Source organism: Drosophila simulans, chromosome 2L (genome assembly GCF_016746395.2).
Source record: "Drosophila simulans strain w501 chromosome 2L, Prin_Dsim_3.1, whole genome shotgun sequence".
In the NCBI taxonomy this organism is placed as follows: domain Eukaryota; kingdom Metazoa; phylum Arthropoda; class Insecta; order Diptera; family Drosophilidae; genus Drosophila; species Drosophila simulans.
In genome coordinates this window covers 12,018,696-12,044,755 of record NC_052520.2, presented here as the reverse complement: position 1 = coordinate 12,044,755, position 26,060 = coordinate 12,018,696, and the positions used below count along the sequence as shown (strand labels likewise).

Here is a 26,060-nt window from a genome sequence, read left to right as displayed (position 1 = left end):
CGTATCCGCTAGGTGGAAATTAAACTCAATGGCATCGTCCACCAGGGTGGTTCTGCCCTGCCCCCTATCGATTTCTATTGAGCAATCTTTAACACTTCGTTGACCTCGTCAGACTTTGCCTTTGGGCGATTTTAATTTCGTTGGCGTGCTAAATGGAGACACAGAATAGTTATGATTTAGTCACAGGTTATAACAAATGATATCCTTTTTATGGGATATGGCTCACCTGTTCTCATCCTTGCCCGTTTGCGTCTGCGCTGTGGAAACCGTGTTTTTGCTATATGGCGCTTGAAACGAGGTTGAAGTTATGGTAAAATATCCGCCCGGCTTTGGCTTCAGATGCCTGTTGTTCATCTGCATGTGCACAGTCTTCATGAACTCGATTTGGTGGGCCAGCTTCTGGACTTGTTCCTGTCGAAGATTGCCATATGATTGAGCTGCCTAAATGATAATCCCTCTGTACCCTTACCTTGAGTTCTTCGTTCTCCTGGTAGAGATCAGGCGACTCCTCCGGGACCAGACCCACTCCATTCAGCGAGAATGATGCTGTTATGCTCCGCACCTTGGCCTTCTGATCCCACTTGTCGCCCTGGCCCTTAAGGACACGCAATATCTTTGGACCGAACACGAGGGCAATGGTGGTGGTCGTGGAAAGCTGGGTGCGCACAAAACCCAGCATATACTTATAATCGGGTCCGGCGTTCGGAAAGAGCATTACACTGCAAGGAAAAATAGGTAATAAGTAATGAATCTATCACAAATTAAGTACTCAAATATTCTGGCTACTTTTGTTTGCGAGCCAGGTTTAGATACACAATAGTAACCTAACTCAATTGTAATGGCTACAGGTGCATGGGAAGGATTCCAACAAATTGCATTAATTATTAGGACTTCATTGAGGGAACTTCAGTGGACCAGCCGGAATGCCCCGGAATGTCTGTGTAAACAAAGCGACAGCCGGATGGAAGTCCGTGGAAATGGAGAGAAGGATGCGGGTCCTTGTGAGGCCAACAAAAAGGATTACGCGCGAGCACGAGCGCGCACAAAGCAAAGGAATTTAATTAAAACCGGGCCGCGTAAGACGGGCAGCTTTACATTTCCCCTAATGGACGGGATGCGTTTCCCAGCTGGATTACCCAACATGTGTCAACTGTTATAATTCAATTTGCTGCAAGTGGAAGCTTGTTCAGGTGGGCGAGCCTCCAGGATGTCTAAATAAATATATGAAAATGTTTGAGCGAGCTCATGCCATTTTTTCTCTATTCATAAATAATATTACTTCAGTTATTTGGATTGTTCAGAATCCAATCCAATTCAGAAAAATTCAGAAAGGTGTTTAGAGGAATGTATCGTCATATTAAGATAGATTCTATAGATTCGCTTAAAAGATACTTTATATTTAGAATCTTTAAAGGCTCTATTGATTTATTGGTAACTCCAGTGATCTATATTTAGATATCTTAATGTACTATTACTCTGTTCAGTATCCCTAATATTCTCAATATTCTTTAACATCATTAATAAAATTAATGAATTTATACAAATAATACATATATTCTTGGAATAATTACTAGAATATTACTACTTACTGGAACACCACCATGGCGATATTGACGAGGGCTATGTTGTAGATGGCGTAGGAGATGAGCCGGGCCTCGTTGTACAGACTCTCCGCATTCCGCACATTGTAGCACACCCGAATGCCCCAGGCCAGGAAGAACACTTCTCCGATGGCCAAACTGTGATCCCACCAGTTGTACGAGCACTGCTTGAACTTCAACTGACTCTGGTCTAAGATCTGGATAATTATATGAAATATCTAGGATAAGGTTTCTGAACATATTATATTTATAAAGTTCACTAACCACTTCTGCTGTTGGCGTTGCCGAAATCGTCCATGTGCCCAAGTAGATCAGCATAACCAACAGAATGGGCACCATCCACTGCAAAAGCTGCTGATCATTCAGTTTTATTTTGTGGGCCGACTTGACGCGATACGTTAGAGAAACCCTTTAAATGAAAGCAAATACTTTAAAGTTTAAAATGAAATATGGTATAATTGTATAGTCCTACCGCCAGGTTTTCATCAGCAGCGAAGTGTAGGTGATGCAAAAGCCCATATGCCGCGTCCATTTAGTGGCAATACACCAAGTGGTATCCAGATAGGGAAAGATAGCTACCATCTAAAAAACAATCAAAGATATGGATTTAAAAAATACACCATTTAATTAATTTAATATAAAAAGGGCTTGTAAATAAGTTCGAAAATTAAATATATTATATCCACACAGACATTAACATGAACAAGTTATCAGATTTATTCAGATCCCGGGTTATTCTTAGTTTTTTCCACATCAGATCCTCTTTTGCGCCCAGCTCTTCCTTCACCCTTTTCAGGGTCCACGGATTTCCGTTTTCCATTTTTCTCCGAAGGGCTCAAACATTGCCCGCAGTTCTCCATGCCCGGCGAATACTCCTCAATTTGTATGGTTGTCTCGAAGAACTTGAAGCGCTTGTGGATCAGAGTGGTGGCCTCCTCGAGTATCAGCTGGGGATCGGCATCCTTGGAAATGGCCAAATGAGCGGATAAAGCCACCTTATTGATGGACAGGGCCCATATCCTCAGGTTATGTACATGCACCACACCCGAAATGGACAGAAATGTCTGTTTCACCTCCTCGTAATCCATAAAATCCGGCGTGGCCTCCATCAGGACCATGAGGACGTCCCTTAAGATTTTGAACGTAACGACAAGAACCAGCACTGAAAAGACAAATGTGCAAACCGAATCCATGAAGGCCCACTCCGGCCAAAAGAATATTATCAGTGCGGCCACGAAAACGCCAAAGCTCTGGATGAGATCCCCAACCACGTGGATGATAGCAGCTCGGACATTGATGTTCTCATGTCCCTTTGCCGCATACTGCACGGATACGGATTTTCCCAACAGCGTGTCCTTTGACATTTTGTGGACTCCTGGCAGAGAGTGCGAGTGGCCGTGTTGCAACTGAATGGCCATGATCACATTGAATAATATAGCCAGTGCCGATGTGATCAGCATTATCTTGGCATCCAGATCGAAATCCTCGTTAACCCATCGCATTATGGCCATGTACACGAGGACGCCTGGGATGGAATTCTAGTTTAGTTTTCAGAATCTCTGAATGATTTCAATTTAAAGCAGATAACTTGTTTTGCCAACATTTTCAAATTCGGTCTTACAGGCTGATTCTAAGCTGAACATAATCTAGATTTAATATTGATAAAAGCAAAGAGACAGTAATCTGCTGACCGATTGATAAGACTGGCAAGCTTTTCATCTACCAGGACGAATAATTACCGTTCACCTGTGACTACCCAGATGAAGAATATGGATACCATGGCCCCAATGACCTCAGCCCGATGCCATCCGAAGTTCAGACGCTCCGATGAGGGTCTGGCAGCCAAATGAAGTGCAGAAATTGAAATGAGAAACGAGGCCAGATCCGTCAGCAGATGTGCGGCATCTGTGGCAATGGCCAGGCTATTGGCCCAAATGCCGCCGACGACTTCGAGTATCAGGAAGATGGAGCAAAGAATACAGGCGATTATCAAAACTCGCCTGGCGGCCTTGTCCACACCAGTTTCTTTCTCCCTGAAATGACAGTGGGCATCCCATTTGGCGGTTATATGCGAATGTCCTGTAATTGTGACAGTTTTCGGCGAATCGGAATTACCAGTTTTTTTCTCATCCGAATTTTCCACATTTTCTGGCATAATTTCATCGGCTTTTTTATCAGTTTCCACGGCGTTATTTTCAACAATTGGTGTTTCTGGAGCTCCTGGTTGAAAGTCGGATGTTCCAGAACCCATATCTTGGCGGGATGGCTTCTCTGGCACATAGTATAGATTGCGATGGAAGGGAACCTTTAAAATATTTATACACCCATGCGTTTCTTCAGTATTCGTAGCAGTTTGTGGCTTCGCCTCCAACTCATTTTCACTCTTTTTGGTGGCGGAAGAATTTGGATTTGGTTTCAAAACTACTGGCGTAGGTCGCTTCCAAGTTTTGGGCTTCGATGCCTCCTCAATTCTTCTCAATTTATCAAGAAACTCCGGCGATTCTTCACTCAACTGATTATTTAAAAGTGATTTGGTTGCTTCATAATTCTCATATTTTTCCGATCGTATGAGACTTTCGTTAGAGAAGTCTGTAGAAAGTTTGTTTGCACTTTTTTTCTTTTCTAAAAAATCCTTTGAGGACCCTTTGGTATTAGGTATATTTTGATTAACTTTCGATGGAACTGCATCCGTTTGGTTGTCCTTTGTCCAAGCAAACCTTTTCCGGAGAAGTGCTGCCCAACTATCATCGCTTTCTAATTTCTTTTGCCCGGTTTTTGAAGTTGTATCTTTTCCATCACCCGTTTGCGATCCACATTCGGCATGATTTTTCTTAAGCACATTTCCAGTCGACTCCTTTTGCTTTCCACTTTGGGTGCTTCTTCGGGGTATTATATCTATATCGGGGATCTTGACAATTTCCCTAATTGCCGCCTGTAATTCCTCCTCGTCTTCTTCCTCAGAATCTTTATCTTTTGTGTGCTCATCTTGCGATTTCTTACTCATAATTTAAGGAATTTGTGTTCATTTTGATTAGAAAATCGACACATATTTGTACTTTTAGTCCCGTCTTGCATTCCATCCTCTTAACCCATTTTGTTTTCTTGTACCTAAAGTCGTGTATTGCCATTGTGTGTTGCTTTTATGGGTGGTAGGTGGTTTTATGTGTCCACTGGGGGGTTAAGCATTGTTGGTTTGCTAATGTGGACAACATAATTGCCAGCCAGTGAACGGGGAATTGAAAGCTAAACGTTTTTGTCTAGTGAATGTGGTATACCTTATACACTCTAGTTTTAGTTTAAGTAAATTGAACAATGTATACTCTCTATTTAGCTTAGCCAAGATATTTAACTTCTAAATGTTACTGTATTAGTCACGAAATAATTTGAAAAATCTGCAATACCCTTTCGACGCGTAAGTGCTTAAAAGCCGCATTTAAAAACCCATAAGTGGTACTTTTATGTGTTGGCTTGTTCCCAGATCCCTTTGCCGTCTGTGAAATGGGAGTGGGATAAGGGCCAAAACGGGTACACATGTGGGTTAATTATGAATGAGCGCGTGCCGACCACTTTGGGCCTTTTGTCGCATTAGCAACATTGTTTTCAAATGGCCTTTGTATGTTTCTGACCCCTTTCTGGCCCCCTTAATGGGTTAAGAGTGTTGTCCCCAATGGGGACAAGTACTCACCTCCAGATACATGATGGCGCAGCCGATGAGCGTGATCATCAGAAAGATGGGGCTGGCCACCTTGAAGACCTTCACGCGACGATGCCGGAAGAGATAGCCAGCGAGAACGAAGGTGCCGCAGGCACAGCCAATGGATATGGTCAACAGGGATATTCTGAAGGAGCCAAAGAAAAAAAACATTCACTTGAAAGATAGCAAACAAATGGCAGTGATGGAGTGGGATTCCTTTGGTGGTCTACACTTTCTTCAGTTATAAAATAAATACTTGCCTTGGAAAATTCAAAAGCAAGTTTGGCTTATGCCATCTTTTAGTTGAATAAAACCAATTAAAAGATATAATTTCTTAAAAGTTGCAGTGCGTAAAGAAGAATTTTAAATTGAACTTCAATGAAAATTATGTCATTTATAAAACAATATTTATTGTACATTTTCAGCTTCTCATTTTTATTTGCCAACCGAGAAAGCAGTCCACTTAGCAACACACATAGGAATCACTCCTACCATCACTGGCAAACACAATCGGATGTGGATACCCACCTGAATGGCCAGTGGTAGTTGGCCAAACATGGCTCCGGACCCGTGCACGTGTCGCAGCCGGGGGCGCAGGGCAAACACTTGAAGACCTCGGAATAGTAATTGCTTATGTTGTCCTGCTGCTCCTGCCAGGCAATCTCCATGATGGTGCCATTGAATCCGTCAGGATGCCGCAGCGAGTAGAATCCCCCGCGGCAGAGGCACTGGTACGATCCACGGGTCCAGCTGCTGCTTCCGGTCAGCGTGGTCAGCAGTTTGCCACCAGTTACGGTAGGAGTCTCCGCACTTGGCTGACGGTAATCGCACTGCAAGGAGGCAAACAAGTGGACTCGGATTAGGCGGCATCAGGTGGAATCGTTACGAATTGGACCAAATGCAGAACCACCAAAGCACTTTGGTTCTACACAAAAATATTTTATGTTACCCTTATTATTTAAACATTTCAATTGGAATCAATTTGATAAAAATCAAATATTTATTTCGTATATTTATACAATGGACTGCATACAAATGCAATTTGGAAAACAGTAAGTATTTAGAAAAATATATTCAAGGCCCTATTAATCGCGTTTAAAAAAGATCTAAAAATAGAGGTGTTTCTCTCTGGTCTCGCTGTGCTGACTATTGGCTCCAACTCCATTGGCTCTATATGTATATCATCATTGGAAACGGGTGCAGGAACTTCCTCCTCCAGAAAATGCACGCGTATAGGAGGAGTTTCTTGCACTTGAACTGTGCTGATTCTTTGAAATGCTTTCTTCTCTTCGGCGCTCATTTTGCGCCAAATGGAGACGACCTCCGCGCGCAGCTTTCCAGGCTGTTCTCTCCTGCATTTGTTTAAAAAACTCTTAAATGCCGTACAGGAGCGAGCTCGACGCGCCACTTTTAATGGACTTGGACTAACGGCCACCGGAGTATTGAGTCGTGGGCTCCGCCTGGTGGGAGTTTTATTTAGGATGGCAGATGGTTTTGGGGACACAGGTTCTTTTCTATTGAGACGCTTGACGGGCTTGAGCACCGACGAAGAAGACTTTCCCATTTTCTACCAACTGTCTTGCTAACTTGTACAAAATTGTGCTGTGTTAGTGCTTTTTAATCGGCGTCTTCCGTAGTTCAGTTGTCCACCAAAGCGACTCAGGACTCAGGATTTCGTGGAATGTATATGTTCTAAGAATAATAGACAACTAAAATGTATTGTAAATTTAGCAAAAAAAAAATTTTGATTTACCCAGTGTTGCAATCGAATGTCAATGACAAATTTAAAGTCATGGCTAACTAGATCACATTGTATGGCAACATATTTGAAAATACTAACATAACCTATATACTAAAAAAAAGTTTAGTTTACTCACCACCATGGAGGTGCGATGACACTTGTGGGAGCTGTGGAATGCCTGCAGATCGTTGATGGTGCTCTCATCGATGGCCCCCATTCTGTTGCCCAAAAACGAGGTTCTCCGTGCCCCCAGGCGATTGTGCGTCTGCAGTTGCTGCATTTTCTGGCGGCGACTGCCAAATGGATAGGGCTCCGCCTCGCATTGGTTAACCCGCAGCGTGGACACGTCAATGTCGATGCTAATGAAGCCCCTTAGCCCGTGGCGCCCAATCGGCGGAATGGCGATGCTGTAGGACACCAGCCAGCGGCTCTGGGAGCACGAGAAGTAGGGATAGGTCCACCAGCCCTTGTAGTAGTTGTTTGGCGGACTGGGCGCGAATTTGGGCGAACGCAAGGTGGGTGAGGAGGTCTCATCGTCGAACCTGCGGAGGAGATGCCAGATGAATGCGGGGTAAAGAATGCTGTAGCGTTGCCACTTTGGCTTTTATTTTTAAAAATTACTGACTAATATTTCTATCTCTACTTATTAACTTTTTACAAAATGTATGGCAATGTCAATTTTATCATAAATTGATTAAATATATTATTTTGATTTAATGTCATAGTAAAGTACACTGAATAGAAATATTTATTTTAAATTCTTTATTTTAAAACCTTGACTACATTTATCTGCGATATATTAAACAGTGTTTATTTAATGTTTTAATAGAAATGAAATGAAAGTAAAAGTTAAACGTAATTTTAGACTTTCCGCTAGATTTCAATCTACAATCTACTCGACAACCCTGATGATTTTTCCACCTACCAGGGATAACTGCCAGCGGGCTTTTTGCCAATCTGCAGTCCGTCCTCGTCGTACCGTTGGATTTCCGCCGCTGCCCCCTTGACCCACCAGACGTAGGACTGGACCGCTCCATTCGTCAGATTCAGGGCCAAAATGCGGGCACCGGTTATAAAGTCATCGGTTAGCAGGCCCTTGGCTAAAGCATCCGACAGTCCTGTTGATGAAAAGCGGCGGCAATCGTTAGCATGGCCAAAATGTTATTTGAATAATTGGTGGCGGAAATGAAATGAAAGTACGCAGAAAGTAATTACACATCCTACTTGCAATTGGTCGTGTCACTTGACTGCCCGTAATTGCTGATTACGGAGCCCAAATTGCCCAACTTTAATTATTTATGTTGCGAGGGCTGCGGCTTTCAGTTTCGGCCATCGTTTTGGATTTCCCAGAGGGAAATGCATTTCCATTGTTGATTTCCCAGCCAGCATCGTGTTTCGTTTGATTGCGTTCGCCGTGATTTACATAAATATTTTTGCAATTTCAACATTGTTATTGGCGGTTATTGCAATAATGCTTATGTTCGCATGCACAATTATTAATCGAAAACAACCGAAGCAAAATTTAAGATTTAATTATTCCTACTCATTTTACATTGCAATATTTTTCTCAGCTTAATATAAAATCATAAAGTCCTTTGAAATATATTCTATAAATATTTTGCAGAGATTGTTTCAATTCAAGCTTCTCAGTTTCCATTTTGAACATACTTTTTGGTTAATACACATGTATATGTTTGTTTAAAACAGCTTCCCTTTAGCAACAATGGCTTGTGTTTTGTTAATTAAAACGCAGCTTTTAATTAAATGATGATATGCAGTCACATGAATTATACATGTGCAATTAAATGTGTTAATCGCGCTACGAGACTTTGGGGCTGTTTACCCAATTGAGTGGCATTCTGGCACATCTGTTATTGTTGTTGTGACCTTGAAAGAGTCATTAAAATCCGCAGCCGTTGTTGCAGTTGTTCTTTCGGCCTTGGCGGAAGTGTCAACCCAACAACAATGATTAATATGCGCGGCAGGACATCAGAGGCCTTCTCTTTCTCTCTGCTGCCACCAGCAAGTGTGTGAAAGTGTGTGGGCGGTGACTGTCAAAAGCTAATATTTTTGCAACACTCGTCCGCCCTGCGCTTCCAGTGCTGACAGGATTTCAAAAACGAATCCGAAAAATAGCTCAAACAATACTGACATTCAAACTTTGGCAGTAAAAGCTTAACATTTTCAACAGATATTAAGCGCTAATAGCTTGTTCTTACTATTCCTAGTTTAAGCTTCATAGTTACATGAATATGATGTGCGTAAAACACAAACCAGGTCTATTGATTTTAATTGTAAATGTTCCAAATTTTACAAAATATTTTTAGCATGAAGTTTTAGTTTTAGTTCCGAATAATTGGACTTTTAAATGCTGTAAAGTGCTATTTAAAAATAGTAGTGTAAAGCATCTAAAATATAATAATGAAAACCAGCTAGATTAGCGAGAAAACACCCTAAAGGATATCGCTGTTGTTTAACTTTCTGCGATGGAAAAAAAGGGGGAAGGAAGCGAAAGCGAAACGAGAATTGTTTACAAAGTAAACTTATTTAAATTCGATTACCGCAACTTCCGTGGCACTTTCTTTATTTTTATGTTTTAGTATGTATAGGGTTTGCTTATTTTCCTTTTCCTGTTTGCCGCTGTTGCTACTGTACAAGGTACGCACAACATCTCGGAAACTTTTCCTCTTTATCCTGGAGAAAGCAACATAAACCGAACACGTGCATTTTGTAGTTGGCCAACTTTTTTGATTCCGTGCCGTGGGAGTGGAACTGAAACAAAGGATCTGCTATGTGCCACTATATGTGTAAAAATGACGGTGTAAGTTTACTTAGTTCGCACGATTTAATTCATGATTGGTACTATCGCTCTATGGTTCTTTAAATGTACATATGTGCACTAGATTATAGAACACATTATAAGAAAATATTATATATATTTGAAATCCAATTTGTTAATCCAATATTACCTTATTTTTTTACATGTTAAATAAGTTATTTGGTTAAGCGCAATATTTCGTATTCAACACTTTCTTTGCGGGATAGTTTAAGAAATAGGCGAAATCATATATTTTTTTACAGTGTATATATGTGTGCTTACTTCTTATCCTTTTTCTATTCTGCAAATTGTGGCCGCGACAGAACGCTTATGGTAAACAACATTTCGCATTTGCTGTCAGCTGGTTTTCACCTGAGAAGGTAACACACTAGGACAGAACGAATAACGTGAATAACGTGAACGATGTGCTTATGGGTCACGGACTCATTCATCATCCGCTGAGCCATTTTGTTCCGCACTCGTTCGTATTCCGTCATCAATCTTTTTTCCACTTTTTGGATAGTAGGTGGATTTACTGGCTCTTGGGCCTGTTTTCTTTTTTTTTGTGTTTAACTCACAGGAAACGTGTTGCAGACAACATAACAACAATTGTAACAACTTGTGTTTGCCTTTTTTCTTGGCCGTCCGGACAAACAAAAGTTGCAGGGTGTGTAAAATTGGCAATTATTCAAACTACAGTCGGACATGTTTTTGCTGCCTCATGTGGGACCTTTTTTTTTGCAGATGCCAGGTGTTTCAGGAATAATTAAATTTACCCGAGATTCAGTTTGCCTGAAACTAGACATTTGGGGCCAATATTGTTGGGGAGTGCACAAGTGGAACATTTAAGTGGGAAAGGCGACTGAATAATTTAAGTGAATCCCTTAAAGGTTTTTATTGTGTGAAATATATTCTCAATTAAAAATTTAACATTGTACAAGCAAAGACCAAATTTATTTAAATTGCCTAACTGCATTTACAAAATACTCTCATTTTGGGACTTTAAATATTCAGGTTTCCAAGCGTTTCTTTATTTAACGACATTTAGGAAACTGTTTTCAGAAAATAAAGAAAGCCCAATTAAACAGAAAAGGGGTTTTCAGTGAACCAACCTTTTATTTAAGCCCAATAGCAATGGATTTTCCACAAAGCCTTTCTCTGCGCTTCTCACATTTCGTACTTAGAAGATATCCATTTGAGTGGCTACCGATGTTGGCCCTTTTAAATTGGCTTAAATTTATTCGATTTGCGAGGGCACTCTATGCGAATAATTTATGCGCCGCATCAAAATTTCAAGAGTCAACATCGTCGGACGAGTCCAAAATGGAGGCAAGTGCCAAAATTGTATACAATTGGCCGCCTCCTGTTGCGCTCCTTCGCTCAACATGACGATGGTGGATGAACAACAACGCCAACAAAAGGCACCAATTTGCTTTCGTCTTATGCGATTTTCGCTGACACGTCTCACCTTTTTTGAGCACGAAAGGAAAAGTCTGATATAGCTGTCTGCCTGTTTTTAAGACGGTGTGGAAATCATGACCATAATGGCAAGTCGTGCGCCCCAACACTTCCAAGCTACCCCTAGTATCCCAATTCGATGCCAAGCCCAGGGACCAGAGCTCCAGCGATGAGTTCATTGTGCGTTCGGGGCTCTGACTTGCCCTTGACTCTGCATGACACACAGATAGCGTTTTATTGGATGATTTCTACACTTGGCGAATAACGCGTTGTCCTTTGCCCTGTTTAAGCAGCTTGGCAATTTACGGCCAACACTTTAAAGTGTAAAGGGTAGAGTAGGGTACTAGATTCTTAAAAAAACCAGTATCACTAGCCCAGTCGATCTAGCCATGTCCGTTTGTCCGCCATCTGCTTGTCCGTCCGTATAAGAGCTAGAAATTTCAGCGATTCTTAGCCACAAAATTGCCACACCTACACTTAATAGATAGATTTCTAAATATTTTGACCTTTTCTTAAATATAAATGTAGATATTAGAATGGTTTTTCTGTTTTCTTAAGTAAACATGTATGTAAATTGTAAGGCCAGCTTATGTTGCCATTCATAATTTCTTTCAGTTCATCACTTTGTTGGGCATTGTCAAGGCTGCTGTCGGGCGACTGGCAACTGGATCAGAATGAAAGTCTTGTCCTGACAGCCGTGCAGCGGCATTGGGGTTGACAACGAACGACGCACTTGTGGCGCATCAAGCGATGCCGACGCTTCGTCCTTTTTTGCTTCGCCTGCGTGACCCACCCAGCAACACCCACTCGGTGTCCTTTACCGTTGTTAGAACCAATGTGAACGTTGTTGCTGTAGATTTAATTTAAAGTTCACATTGTGCGTTGTGTCATCCGTCGCATTCGTTCTTGTATTCAACTGTGATTTACCCACGATGCTTTTACGGGAACATCCTCAACGAGAAGAAATGGATAGGAGGGGGTTCCAAAAGGAGCAGATTTTGTAAAATTAAGCAAGGACATGTATGGCAATAAGTACATATAAACACAGCATTTTACAAGGTTCGAGCGGCAAATGGAATCTTTACACAGCACAAGGGCATCAGATTTCCACTTAAGGGAATATAAGGATTGTGTTTGAACTGGAAAGGACCAACTATTATGTTGTATATAAATTATATATTATATCTGAAATATTATTAAAAACCCTTTATTTATTTTTTGTAATTTTTCAGGAAAACATTGTTAAATAATATTTATATATTGCGATATTTTTCATCAAACTGTGTGATGGTCCATTTTCCTAGGATCCCGCTTCCATGGAATTTTAAGGAAAAAATCCTGATTCGTTGATGCTTTCAATATTTAATGGAATTAACCATCAAGCGAATGTGTCATGGTAAAAAGTGTCCTGGCAAAAGCTGGAAATTTCAAGAGCACCGGTATCCGAAAATCAACTTCAGTGTGGCATTGCCGACGTGGCCACCGAAATAACTTTAAATGGCCGGCATTCAATAAAAAGTTGTGGAACTGAAACCATATCGATACAGTTAAGCCAACGCACACATACTATATTTTAATCGGCCGCATGTGGGCCACGCGTATTGACTTGGCTATATGAATTTTCCCAGCAGGAAAATGTCATCCTGCTGCGATAACAGACCAAACATTGCCCGCACGCAAACAAAAACAAAATCAATAATCGATGGATGGGATAAAAAATATTGCCATATATGCTGGCAGTAAGCTATGAAGGTGGAATTACATATATTCTGGCCAAACTCACCGCCGTGCCGAATGATGCCCACTTCCTGGAGTATCGAGGCGGCCAAATCGGTTTTCTGTCTGGAGCTCTCATATCGTTCCGAGTTGATGGGCACTTGTAGGGGGCGATATAGGGTCGAGATGCACAATGTCCCCAAGTTCTCCGTGGCAATGTCGTGTATCGTCACCAGCGATTGTTCAATGGACGTCTGTAAGTGGTTGGGGAGTTGGTCATTATTGTTATTTAAGTAGGCTTAAAAGGGGGGTGGAAATTGCCTAAGTACTGTACTGAAAAAATAAATACATATTTGTGTTAATCAAATTTGAAAATATTTCAAAAAAACATCGAACACTTTTTATCATCTCACAATATAGATATTTATTTAACTATATATTTTTTTAATCAATTAAAATGCCTATTTAACGTCCTTTTTTTTCGTTTGCCTTATTATTATCTAACATAATTTTTTCGAGTGCATTTACATATTTTTGGGCTACCCAAATCACTTTTTGTTGTCTACTCAAGCGATTGTTTCGCTGGCAAACGCATTAAAAATATATTTTAGGCGGAACAAAAACTCATGGTGACCATCATTTGTTAAGACCCTTTTATCGTTTGATTGGAAAATTACGTTATTGGCTTTTCTTTTTTTTTTATGAATTTTTCGTTAAGAGCTCGGTTTTGTTTTTGACTTTAAATTGCTAAAGAAAAGCGAAAGAAATTGAATTGAAAACTTTTCTGAGATTTTTCACTTGAAGCTTCCATTGTCAAACAAGTGTTTTGTGTTTTGCTTGACAATCCAAGACAATAAAGTTTTGGTCAAGAGAAATGGAGCCCGGAAGTTTAGTTACACTCAAGTTTTTCCTAAGGATTTTTCCTCGCCAAGTATCTATATCAAAATTCGCTTGTCTCAAATGTTAAGCATTTAAACTAATTAACTAGACTCATTATTAGCACAAAAACCACAAGAAAATACGCAAAAATTAATTCCGAAATCAACTTGGTGAATTGCGGTAGAGAAACAGCTAAAGAAATAGGCTATAAATGATTAAAATACTTTGTGTTTAGGCTTAAGAATTTTAGTTTAAGTTGCTTAACAACTATTTTGTTCTACTGTGTAATTTGATCAAGGACATATAATATTTTGCCTAGCGAACTGCATTTGACAGCTCTTATCGTCCGCATTGAGCATCATTAAGTGCACACTAAATAGCCACTTTATTAATTTTGTAGTGGGAGGGGGTTGTGGGGCTCAAGTGGGCTCCCGTCTCGCATTCGCAATTCAATTAAATTCAGCCGAGTGCCCCAAGCTGCAGAACGCACCTTGAACTCAGCTCCACATTTAAAGCCCCTCATTCCCGCTCTTGGGCAACACTTATTCCCATTATTTCAATTGCACTCCTGTGTAATTGCAGCTTAATTGGGGTTAGCACTAGGCAACATGGAGTGGCTGCCAACGAGGAGTACACCTTTCTATATGCCCAAATGCCGGAAAGTAATCGAGAAGATCTAAATTTTAAAGAAATAAAGACCCCTTTCTATCTATTTGAAGTATTCTGTAAACAACACAGCTTAATTGTATAAATACGTGAAATAATCAACTTTAGCATTATAAATTTGGATTAAGTGGACTCTGTTCGTTATCAATGTGTTTTTGGGTAAACCAATTCAGTGAATTTTGAAGATTTACCCGTGTCACCGTGTTGCCATCGCCGATCCTCACGATATTCCGGAACGAATCCTCCAAGATGGCCCAGTTGCCGGCGAACTTATCCGCCGCAGATGACGAAGCTGGAGCTGATCCCGTTGAAGTGGTTGTCGTGGATGAGGATAGTGCCGTGGTCGTCACCGTGTAGTTGCTCACCGTTGTTGTGGTGGCCTCGGGATTTGTGGCAATTGTTGTGGCTGCAGCCGCATGTTTTGCAAATGCGACGAGGAGCAACAAGTGCAGCCACAGCAGAGGGACAGCTTGTGTTGTTAGCCAAGTGTAGGTGTCCACTTGTTGCTGCCGCTGGCAGATGGCATCTCTATCTCGAGGACCAGCCACGCCTCCGTGCGCCTCCTTTGATCCTTCCGCCGCTGCCGTCGGCTTCTTCTTTCTGCGCCTCACCACATTGTGCCAGCATTTCATTGTTGTTTTCGCATTTGCAACTGCAATGGAAGGACACAGAACGTGGATTAGTGGCAGACAATAGTGGCTATTAAACGCAAATTGAACCCGTCACACCGCGAAAATGTAAACGGTCTTAAATATAGGGAATATCAGATCATTATAGTGTAGTAAAAATGCCTTTACTATCTCCATATATAAAACTCAAAGTAAACAATACTATGTAAGATACTTAAACTCGTGTCCTCACAAACTGCTTACAACATGTCAATGACAACCATTTTAAACATATTGATGTAGAACTTAAAAGACTCCTACATAACTCCCACCATAACTCATAACTTTAATAGGCAAAAAATCGAAAAAGGGACTTCAATCGATAAGGACTTTATGGCGCACATATATGTTTTTTTTAGCCAGGTCCTTATTACACTTTCTTACAAATGGCTGCCATTTTTCCGCGTTTGAAAGCACTGCAAATAAAATGGCAAGTAAGACGTGGGTGTGTTACTCTCTTTTCGGGTGCTGGAAAAGCCATTATGGTATTATGACAACATGAGCAGACAGAAGTGGTCTGGAAATCAAGTCCAAAACTTACTTTCCATGCCTTTCAGTTCAGCTCAAACGCAAATGTGTAGCATTTCCCTTTTTCTTCTTTGCTACGCGTTTTATTTGATATTTACATTTCGCTCGCTTTCACTGTGCTGACGTGGAAATGGGTCGGTTCTGCAAGTGCTTTCCACCCATTCCCACCTATTTTATTTATGCTTTCAGTATTTATTTACGAGTTCGTTTCATTCAGAACAGTGTTGTAGGCGTTTAAGGTAAGCAAATGGCTATCTGTCCATGCACTTACTTGGCTGTCATCGCATTCTCTAGTTTCTGACTGTTTCGAGTTTCGAGTTTCTTTCGGTTTGTTTACACCTTCTGGGCCATAAATAAATATTTTATCAATTTATTTATGTGTCGGCTCAATAGAAGACGTACGACGAATAATTGAGCATGGGTTAAGAAAGCAAACAAATATTATTAGTTATTTATAAGCCAAAAAGCAAGTTTTTATTGCAAAATATGTCCCTCTAAGATTATATTTGGAATTCTACATGGATCTGGTAGATACCTTGGCTTACGTGTCGTATACTTAATTTTTAATCGACACATGATTTATTGTAACATTTGAGCTTTCTATAAACACCTGTCGCTTTTATGTAAAATATTATTATTATTGATGGGTCCAAAGAATTAAAGTTTGCAACTTTCAGTGTTATCTTTCATTATGGATAACTGCTCCCTTGTTTGTCCAGGAACCCCTTCCATCACCGCGTATCCACATTCTAAAGCTGTAACCACCTAGTGGCCCCCAACCCTATATGCATTAGCCATTTGTTGGTATATGGTAAATGTTTATAAAAAAAATTTGCCAGCCATTTGAACTTGACTGACGACAGCATGTGGATTATGACGATGATGATGCTGGGATGGGATTATTATGATTCCGCCCACAGCGCTCCATGTTTATATTTATTGTTTACAGTTGGAAAATTCCTTCTTCTCCATCTCCATGGTGGCGTTTTTCGCGTTTCATCAGCATGACTAAGCAGCGTGCCAGGAAAAAGCAGCACACACACATGGCCAAAAGTGCAGACAGGCAGCGATGCTGAAGATATATGAGCAATATGCAAAGGATTGAGTGGATAGCTTTTGACTGGCTTTGCCACCAGGAGCTCGTAGCCAAATGTTCCGAAAGGGTTCAAGGCACACACACACACAAACACACGCCCACATACACACAGCAATTCATCAGAAACCGAAAAAAAGAGACTTATAAGCAAAAATGCTGTTGAACATGGCTGCCAGTTGTTTATCCTTTTTATTTGCTGGCTAAAATAAACATGAGCGGGGACAAAAAACGAAAGTCCCTCTAAATCTGTGTCGGCCACATGGGGAATATGTACGAAAAAATACACTGGACAGCAAAATCATAATAGTTTAATGTGCACTTTAGGTATCTTATGTTATTTTATGTTGAACAAATTATAGAGTTCTTACAGCATTGCTGAAAATCTTGTAAAGAAAAATTTAGAAGTTGGAGCCGTGCTCTACTTTGATTACAAATTTTGTTAGTCACTGTTAGAATGCATATTGAAAAAATTCTTTTACCTTTTTAAGTTTTAAAATGTTTTTTGAACCCCTCAGCTTGTCGCATTTTTGTGGGCTTCTGCATTTTTTTTTTTGTTTAATTTTCTGCTAAACTCTTTTCATGCATAAAAAATGTTTTTGGATTTGGTTCGACTGATGGAAAGAGACTTTTTTTTGAGGGTTTTGGTGGCCCCTTTAATTAATAGAATACCTATACTACTCTATGTTTCTGGGATTGGAATTCGTGTGCTACAAGGTGAAGAACATATAGATTGTAAATTATTATGCACACTACTTCTATTTGTGGTTATGCCGAACTTACAGTACAAAATATCAAAGATATGATTTTCATTTGCAATCAAGGTACCATCTGAGAACCAAATCCGTTGCCACTTTGCATCTTATTCATATAATGTAACAAAACGACTCCGTGTTAGCCATACAATCAAAACTAATCCTGGGGACTCTGCTAACTGTGGTCCTTTAGAGGTCCTGCCAATCATTTCGGCCACGCCTATCAGGCATTTCAAATCTCTGGGACGATTTGGCAATTCCCGCCGAACCAGATTCTCTTTTGAATTAACCAAGGTCGTTGCTGGCGGCGTTTTTTTTTTTTTTTTGGCTGGAGAAAAACGCCTGAGGCTTGCATTAATTTAATGAGGTTCCTTCTGCCTTTGATTTGCCTGTGGTTAATTTTTTTTTGGCCATCCCATGGTATTTTTTTTCGGCTCGAGTGCCGACAGACGTTGAAGGAAATGAAACGTTTCAACGCCTTTTCACAGGATCTTTTTGCCGGCTTTCCTTTTTCCCCCCACCCATTGAATTCATTTGTCAACTGCCTGCGGTCAGGATGTCACAACTCAACTGGAATAAGTGAAGTTGTCAGTTGGCTGTTTTAGTTGCTGTTCCTGGGATTCCTTAAGCTGTTTCGGCTGTCATGTGTTTTGCATAATGCTATAGACTTGATTGAACATCTGATTCGACATGGATCAACTTTCCCTTGTCTGTGGCCAAATTAGGTTGTAAAAATTGGTTTGACGATTAGGGTTATCAGTACCCATTATTACATTTTAAATATTGTAGAAAGAAAGTTATCATCATGTTGGTAAAATGTATTTATAAGTGTTACTACCTAAGTTTGTACTTTCCGTCGATGACTTACCTTGCCTTTCTTTGCTAAATTGCCATTTACCAAGTCAGCCCGAAAACATTTGTACAATGATATATGTATATTGTCCACATTATAAAGTCATAAAAAGAAAACATACAATGAGCTTAAGGAATGCCTTGGGAGCAGACAGGAAACGGAAACGGGGAGGCAAACAGAATACCATAAAAATCAAATCATTGCAGAGCTGAAATCATCGCATATGAGCAGGATAAATGCATTGCAATGGATTGGCAGATGGTTTTCGTCCTTTTTAGCGGGCACTTTCCGGCACATAAAGCACATGAAATTATTATGATCGAAAATCAATGACAGAGAAAAGAGACAAAATCAGCAGAATGTGGCTAAAACGCACAATTGCCAACCATCGTGATGGGGGTTGTATGTAAGAAGCTTTTACTGGCGAACTCTAAATGGGGCTTAAAGGACGCTTGACCCTCCCCCAGCCATCGCGCCCATTTGAAGAGACGCACAAATGTGTAAAGCAGATAAAAACGTGCTTATGAAAAGGTCCCTGGAGCCATAGATATAGTTTATGCGATGAAAGGCAGCAGAAAAGCAGCCATGGACCCCAAAATAAAGCCACTGGTCGAGTAGCCCGGAGATGGGGAAAGTCCCTGCTAAACAGCTCAAAGTTTGTTTGCCTTTTCCCTCAAAACGAGGAAGTAATTTAGCTTTAACCCATTTCCATAAATAAAAGTTTGCTTTCATGTCCGCAACTTTGGACAGGTGCAAGTGTTTTTCCGGTGGCCTTAAAGGCGGAAAAGTCGAAAGGCGACAGAAAGTGTCGCAAAAACTGCAACGACATCAAATGAGATAGTGGCAACAGCTGGAAAAAGTCATTTTGCCTCCAGCACTCAGAGCAACATTAGAAACAGACGCACAAAAATATATTTACTGAAAAAATAATAAAATTATATATATACCACTTTCTATAAAAAAGCGTTGAAGATGGTCTAAAAGTTTACTGATGCAAAATATTTGCAGTCAAGCTATAAAAATGTATTAAAAATGTTCTTTATTCATAACCTTGATTTATAACCTTGTTCCTGTCCTTTACTTATATTAAAAATATTATGTGAAAACTTTAAACTTTAAATGCGAGCAGAGAACCAAAGCAATAATAATACTGACAAGCTGCTGCGCTGGAAAAACCGGGAAAATTGGCAAGGACAAAGTGGAAGCAGAAGTCAAAGGACTAATATTAATATAAGGAACACCCACAGTAGTGCCAAATTAAAAATAAACTTATAAACATGTTGACAAATTTTGTCTCTGCTCGTTTTACTCGGTCCTTATTGTTTTTCCTCCATTTTCCTCCATCTCGTCCCTTTTAAACGCACGTCATGTGGAAAAATGCGCTGGAGGACACAACTTGAAGCTGGCGGAAGGAATGCGAAAAAAAAGTAATAGTCGGCTACCCCACGAGGAGCACCACTAAAAAAGACTTAGTTGGAGGAGCTGGAATAGCGCATCTGCGTTTGATGTCTTTACCCAGGAAGTGGGTGGCGCTGGGCGACGGAAGGGTGCTTCGACATTGCATTGCTCCAACGGCATAGATATTCCATATAGTGTTATTCTTTTGGGAGAAAAAGGAGCGGAGCCGACCAAAGTACAAATACTGAACATTTTTTAGGTCTAGGATACTTTATTCTGGTCCTGAGCTTCTAAAGGTCCTCGTCAAATTGCATCAGTACCCATTTGTATATAAGATATTGGCGTTTTATCATTTATATAGTAGAAAAACTATTCAGATTATAAGTTTCCCTAAAAACTGACAGTATGCTTCTTAGTAAATTTAAAAGTTTCTCTCAAAATATTTTAAAAAAAATATGATACTTAATTCTAGTAAAACAGTCGGCGTACACGTGTGAAAAATGAGTCACCACAGGACGACGCATATGTTAAATTGGAAAAGGATGAAAAGGACCTCGTTAGAGGACACAATCTATGTCGCCATCGTTTCTGTCGCAGTGTCAATTGCAGTTTGCATATAAATTAGCGTAATTAAATGTCGAACAAATGCTATGAAATTACAGCACTGTAAACTGTGCTTAATTGTGCTATTTATTTTTTAGTATTAAGTATACAGTGTGTTAGATAAGTTAATATAGTTTGTTTGGTTGTTTATAAAACATATAGAACATATAACTCAACTCTATGAAATATTTTTCTAATATTTGTATATAAAAATAATATTTTTTATATAATTTTTAACACCGCAATGTTTTTTACTGAAAAGGAAATCTTATATATGTTGATATATAAAATTGCGTATACGCCCAGTTGGATATTACCACCAGTTAGTTATTCATTTCCATCACTTTTATAATTAAAATATTATCCTTGTTACAAATTCATCACACTAGAAGTTTCTCCTTAAAACACACATTTCCCAATTCACTTCGTGACCTCCCCAACCCGTGTATTCATTCACACCCCCACTTTTTCCCACTTTGGCGACCATTAACTGCGAAAGTTCCCTTTAGAAGAGGCAGGATTCCGACTTGTTTGCCACAGTTTCTTGGGACTTTTAAAGGATTTGCCAGCGTCACTGGGTAGAAGGCAGGCGAAATTAAAATGGAAGTGCAAATTTGTTTCTGTTGTGAAGGCAACTCTTTGGCGTTTGACTTTTGGGCCACGCCCATGGCTGCCCACTGGGAGATGCAAATGAATCTGCCCAAACAGTTTATAAAAAAATGCACGCCCTCCAGGATGTCACGCCCCTTTCGCCTGGCTTTTGGACAAACCATTTCTGTTCACTTTGCTGGCATTTAGTTATTTTCCCTATGTAGGGAATTATGCAGATATATACATATAGATTTGAGTAATGAGAAAAGTTGCGATTGGGGGCAGTGCGGATTATTCATTAGCAGTGGTTTTTGCTCGGTTTTAAGCTTATTTAAGACTGCTGCTCCTTTTTTTTTTTTGGCTGTGCTTCCTGCATTGCAAATTTCTGAGTAAAGTTAGTTCAACTAACCCTTTTTTTGTTGCCAAAACTTGTTTAATAAATACCTGCTATTTCCATGGCTATTTCTTAATATATTGTGAAAATAGAATCCTTTTACATTAAAATAAAGCTTAGAAATTGTAAACTTCAGGAAATAAGCTAATAAAATGGGTTTATGACAGATCTTAATTTTAATTCGGTACCTGAGTAACAGGTATCTAATAGTCGCGACAATCTACTGCAGCACGCTCTCTTGTTCCATTTAATTACGTTTCGTTAATAACGTTGTAAAAAAAAAGAGTAATATATTCACCATTTGGCCAAGCTGATTATTATTATACTTTTATTGTGGCTCGTGGCTGGTCAATAATAACGTAATTCCCCGTTTTCATTAGGCCAAAACAATCAACACCCAATAAAGTTGGCTTATATGAGTAGAAAATTTTATGTTCTGCTTCTGGCCAGTTAATACCATTAAAATGGGTCCTTCAATGAGTTACATTTGTTTAAATATCTATTAATTCCGTGGGTCGTTACTATTTATTGTATTTGGCAGCAGTCACCATGTGGCTCCTTTTTTTTAGTGTGTTTTTTCTGAGCAATGTGATTAAGGTAGAAGTAAACTCGGCCGGGAAATGAATAAGCAGCTAATAAGCCCCAAGAACATAAGCAGACTAGCAGCTCAAGTGCTTACACACTGCCGCCCATAAGTTCGCATACACTTGGGGCTTTTGTGGGGTCTATTATTATTTTCCAGGCCCTGTTTTCCGAGCTGCTGGTGGGGCATTATTGTCAGACATTGAGTGCTATGATTGATGTGGAAAAGCAAATGCCTTATCCATGTGAGCAGGGCTTTGTTTAATTATAACAAATGAAAGGGCTAAAGCAAAATGCCATAGGTTGCAAGTGTATTACAGAAACTTGCATACATAAATATATATATATACTTTTCAGTTCTTGAATAAATCTAAAACGGTTTGGTTCATTCTCCAAACCAGCTCAAATTCTATTACTTGGGTGCTAAGCCCATTTGTTAACTTTCACTAAACAATTATTTTCAATTAAATTTGCCATGTTTATCATATCAGTAAAAGTTTGTCTTTTCCATTAAAATTGAGCCATTGTTTATGTTTGCTTGCAGGCAAAATGTCTTTAATTCGATTAAAACGAAAATTATGTTATTCGGGTAACTTTATGGGCTAATAATCCTGTGACTTGAAATCAGTTTATTGGATTTTCCAATTAAATGCGATTAACTGAAATTAAATCTTAATGCTTTCGTTTGGTTTTAGATGCTGACATGGAATGCAATAAACTTAATATCGCTTGGTATTAGGAATTTTAGAAGCGATTATACACCGCATTAGTATGCAAATTTATACTAGAGGCTGGGATTGATGGTTCAATGCCTTCTTCAGGTTCAGAGTCCTGAATATTTACTGAGCAGACATGGGTACACTTTTCATTTAGGTCTCAGGAGACACAGAAAAAAGGTGAACGAACAGCCAAACGCATACACACAAACCGCTAAGATACATCAATATTTTTGGCCAGAATTTGTAGCATACTTTCCAGGGTCGCCAGTCGCGTTTTGAGCCTTAAAGCCATTTAATTTTATTACACTTTGTGGACTTTAAGAGTCAAAATGGCGGTTAAATGCTGCCTTCGTCGACAACCCCAAACGCTCAACGAGTAAATAATTCAAGGGATTCAATTATGTACAATAATTTGGTATATGCTCCACATAAAATGTATACGCCCACACACACACACCGGTTCTCGAAGGTCTGGGCTAAATTTAAATCTCTAGAGTGGTGGTTTCGGGTCTCATTTTGCTAATACATCTGATGAAATGGAATATCTATGCCGTACTTTGGGGAGCTGCTTCATGTTGTTGAATGAATTATGAAAATTGGGTTAGTTGCGTTTTACTCAGCGAAGATGAGAAAAAAAGTTGTGGGCGCTTCAAAAAAAGTATTGTAAAAGGATAACGCGAAGCTTTAATATAAAAGTATAGCTTTAACAACACTATAAAGAATATATTTCCGCTTAGTTTAAGCATTGCCTCGAATAACACTTACTCATCAGTTTTCTTATAATTTAACATTAACTCACCTCCTTTTCCTGAAACTCAAATCATGACTCGCACTTTCTATTTGCCTTCTGCAAAGTGAAAGACGTCTGATTTTCAACTGTTTTTCCTTTTGTATCAGTTATCACTGAGCCTGTTATTTTCACTTCATCATCTCCCTCCACTTTAGCGTTTCTTTTATTGTTTGGTTTTATTCAATTTTGTGCGGAGCTGCTTTCTTCTGTGTGTGCACAAATATTTAAATACATTTTTAGAAATGCTATTGGCTTTTGCCAGCTTTTGAATATTTGTGAGTGTCGCTTTGGCTCGGTATTGTTGAAATTGGCTTTATTTTAAGTTATGCATTGTTTGCTCATCGAGTTTATGTGTTATTTGTGCCGAGTTTATTATTGGTTTAAAACTTAAGAAGTGTAACGAATATTTGTGATTGCTATTCTAGATTCTCAAGTGCTAATACTTTCTATAGTCAAACTTTAAAGTGCTTATGTTCAATCGTTTTGATGCACAAGTACCATTTTTGGAGAATTCAAATTTCAATTTTAAGTCATTATTCATGTCCAAATATTTGCGCACTTGTAATTATAAGGACGCACTTTAGCATAAAATACTGTGTCAAATATCACAAATATTTTGATTAAAATTCATTCGGTGACTTGCAATTAATTGCCAACTTTATGCCCGTATTCTAGCAATTTTGAACTTAGCATCCGTGGAGCTGAGCACACATTATCGTTAATAATTAATGGAACTAAAAGTTTCCTTCAACCCGCAAGGACAACGTCGGAAAGTTGCTGCACAAACTTTCTGATGGGGCAGAAAAAAAGAAACTTTTAAATACTCTTAAAATTTGCCAAAGGCAAATCGCGCAAGGAGTACATTTGTTGGCTAGTCCTTCGTAAATTCCCAACAGCTGAGCTGATATATTTATGAATATTTATTACGCGTGAACTGTCGGTTATTAAAAAACTTAATTGATGCTGCTGTGTAGTAACCTGTTGCCGCCTCACGAAGCCAGAAATTTCCATCGGTTTGCCCGTTGGCAGCAAAGTTAATTACAATATTTCATTGCTCAGAAGTTGGTGGGGGCGGGTGCGTTGTAATTTTTATATCCAACAAATTGCCAACAGCGCATTAAACACAAAAGTACAAAAAAAAGAGAGAAAAGCAAAATTACGCCGACGTAGAACTGGTCCAAAATGCAAAGCAATTTGTAGTAAATAAAAAACGGAATGCTGAAATGGCGCGCAAATACGCAACTCAAACAGGAAGGCCAACTTTTCACGCCCCCACAACAAACACCCGTATAATACACACATACATATACGCCTATGCGTGTGCGTGTGTGTGTGGGCACTCACACCGAGGCAATACTTTGATTTTCATGACCAAGTGAAAGCGAGACGCCAAGAAGAAGACAGCGAAGTGCTGGAGAAAGCAGTGCAAAGTTGTCTTTTCTCCTTTGGAAAGCAGAAGACTGAATGCTCTTAGCACACCAAAGTTTTTAACAGGTAGAACCTGCAAGGACTTTGCTGTGGTCAAAATTACAAAATACGAAACAAAATGGCTGAAAAAGTAAGCCTTATACAGTTTAAGATCTTTACTTTTTAATGATCCAAAGTTGAGCTGAATTCTTAATGCTTGAAATGTTGAATGTTTTTATTCCTAATCATATAATTGCTACAACATTTATTAGTTTAGTTTGATGAAGAAAATACTTCCTATCTAATTATATGTTTCTAAACAAGCACAGAGTATAGGAGTTCTTTATTTAAATTTTTATATTTCTTTAGAACAATACCTTTATATATATTTGGAAGCAATTATTCTTTTAAAGCAAAGAGTTTCAATGCATTGGAATTACTTAAGTAAGTACTTTATGATAATTAGGAGTGCAAAGATCTTGAGTTTGCATAAGACTCCAAAAACCAACTTGTAAGTAAAAATCAGAGGCAGACACACCGTTTTTCCGTCTAGGAGAGATTTATGTATTTCTTAGGTTTTTTCTGCTCTGTTCTCCGTTTCACTTCTTGTATTTTTGGGCAAACGCCCACGCGGCGCCAAACTGCGCAGTCTGCTCTGCTTGATTATTCAACAGAGTTTATATCAAAGCACATTCTTGTGTTTTATTTAATTGAAGTCACTAAATTGAATTACGTTGTTACGACTTGGAATTTGACATATATGTAATAATTATTCAAAGCTGCATTTGTTTTATGCATTTATTCTATGCTTTGGTTTTTATTTATGTCAAGCATATTTTCGATGATTTTATAATAATATTATTAAATTTCAGCAGATATCATTTTATAGTTTATTTTTTGAGACACCCACACACTCGCACACACACACACACACTGGCTTTCTTTGAAGGATGTACCGTTATTCCGCTATGGCACAACCGACACACTCAAAACTCCGCGACGAACTGTCCCGTTATCCGTGGCTCCTGCTGAAGGAAAAGGAAAAGTTCGCCTCGCCTCGTGCTTTTTCGCTCTCTCGTGTGCGTGCTTTCTCTTTCTCTCTGTTA

The 26,060-nt window shown here is 39.4% G+C and overlaps 3 protein-coding genes across 4 annotated transcripts; all 3 read right to left on the bottom strand.

Moving 5' to 3' along the window:
* Window positions 1-6: 6 nt before the first annotated feature.
* On the bottom strand, window positions 7-26,060 carry LOC6732072 (probable G-protein coupled receptor CG31760). Its single transcript, XM_016180027.2, has 14 exons — window positions 25,911-26,060; window positions 23,557-23,753; window positions 14,765-15,225; window positions 13,096-13,282; window positions 7,962-8,154; window positions 7,173-7,578; window positions 5,824-6,125; window positions 5,287-5,440; window positions 2,074-2,183; window positions 1,866-2,010; window positions 1,590-1,798; window positions 470-719; window positions 227-411; window positions 7-148 (listed from the first exon to the last, which is right to left on the bottom strand). The coding sequence occupies exons 3-14, from the start codon at window positions 15,203-15,205 to the stop codon at window positions 109-111; spliced, it is 2,622 nt and encodes an 873-aa protein (XP_016024742.2). The 5' UTR covers window positions 15,206-15,225; window positions 23,557-23,753; window positions 25,911-26,060; the 3' UTR covers window positions 7-108.
* Window positions 2,257-4,896, bottom strand: LOC27208670 (zinc transporter 8). 2 transcript variants are annotated; one of them, XM_016184234.3, is made up of 2 exons: window positions 3,348-4,896; window positions 2,257-3,126 (listed from the first exon to the last, which is right to left on the bottom strand). In XM_016184234.3, the coding sequence occupies exons 1-2, from the start codon at window positions 4,603-4,605 to the stop codon at window positions 2,318-2,320; spliced, it is 2,067 nt and encodes a 688-aa protein (XP_016024744.1). In that variant the 5' UTR covers window positions 4,606-4,896; the 3' UTR covers window positions 2,257-2,317. The 2 variants fall into 2 exon arrangements, with proteins under 2 accessions (XP_016024744.1, XP_016024745.1); XM_016184235.3 differs by having other exon boundaries at window positions 2,949-3,126; window positions 3,341-4,889.
* On the bottom strand, window positions 6,267-6,987 carry LOC27207380. The gene has a single exon (XM_016183074.3). The coding sequence runs from the start codon at window positions 6,857-6,859 to the stop codon at window positions 6,356-6,358; it is 504 nt and encodes a 167-aa protein (XP_016024743.1). The 5' UTR covers window positions 6,860-6,987; the 3' UTR covers window positions 6,267-6,355.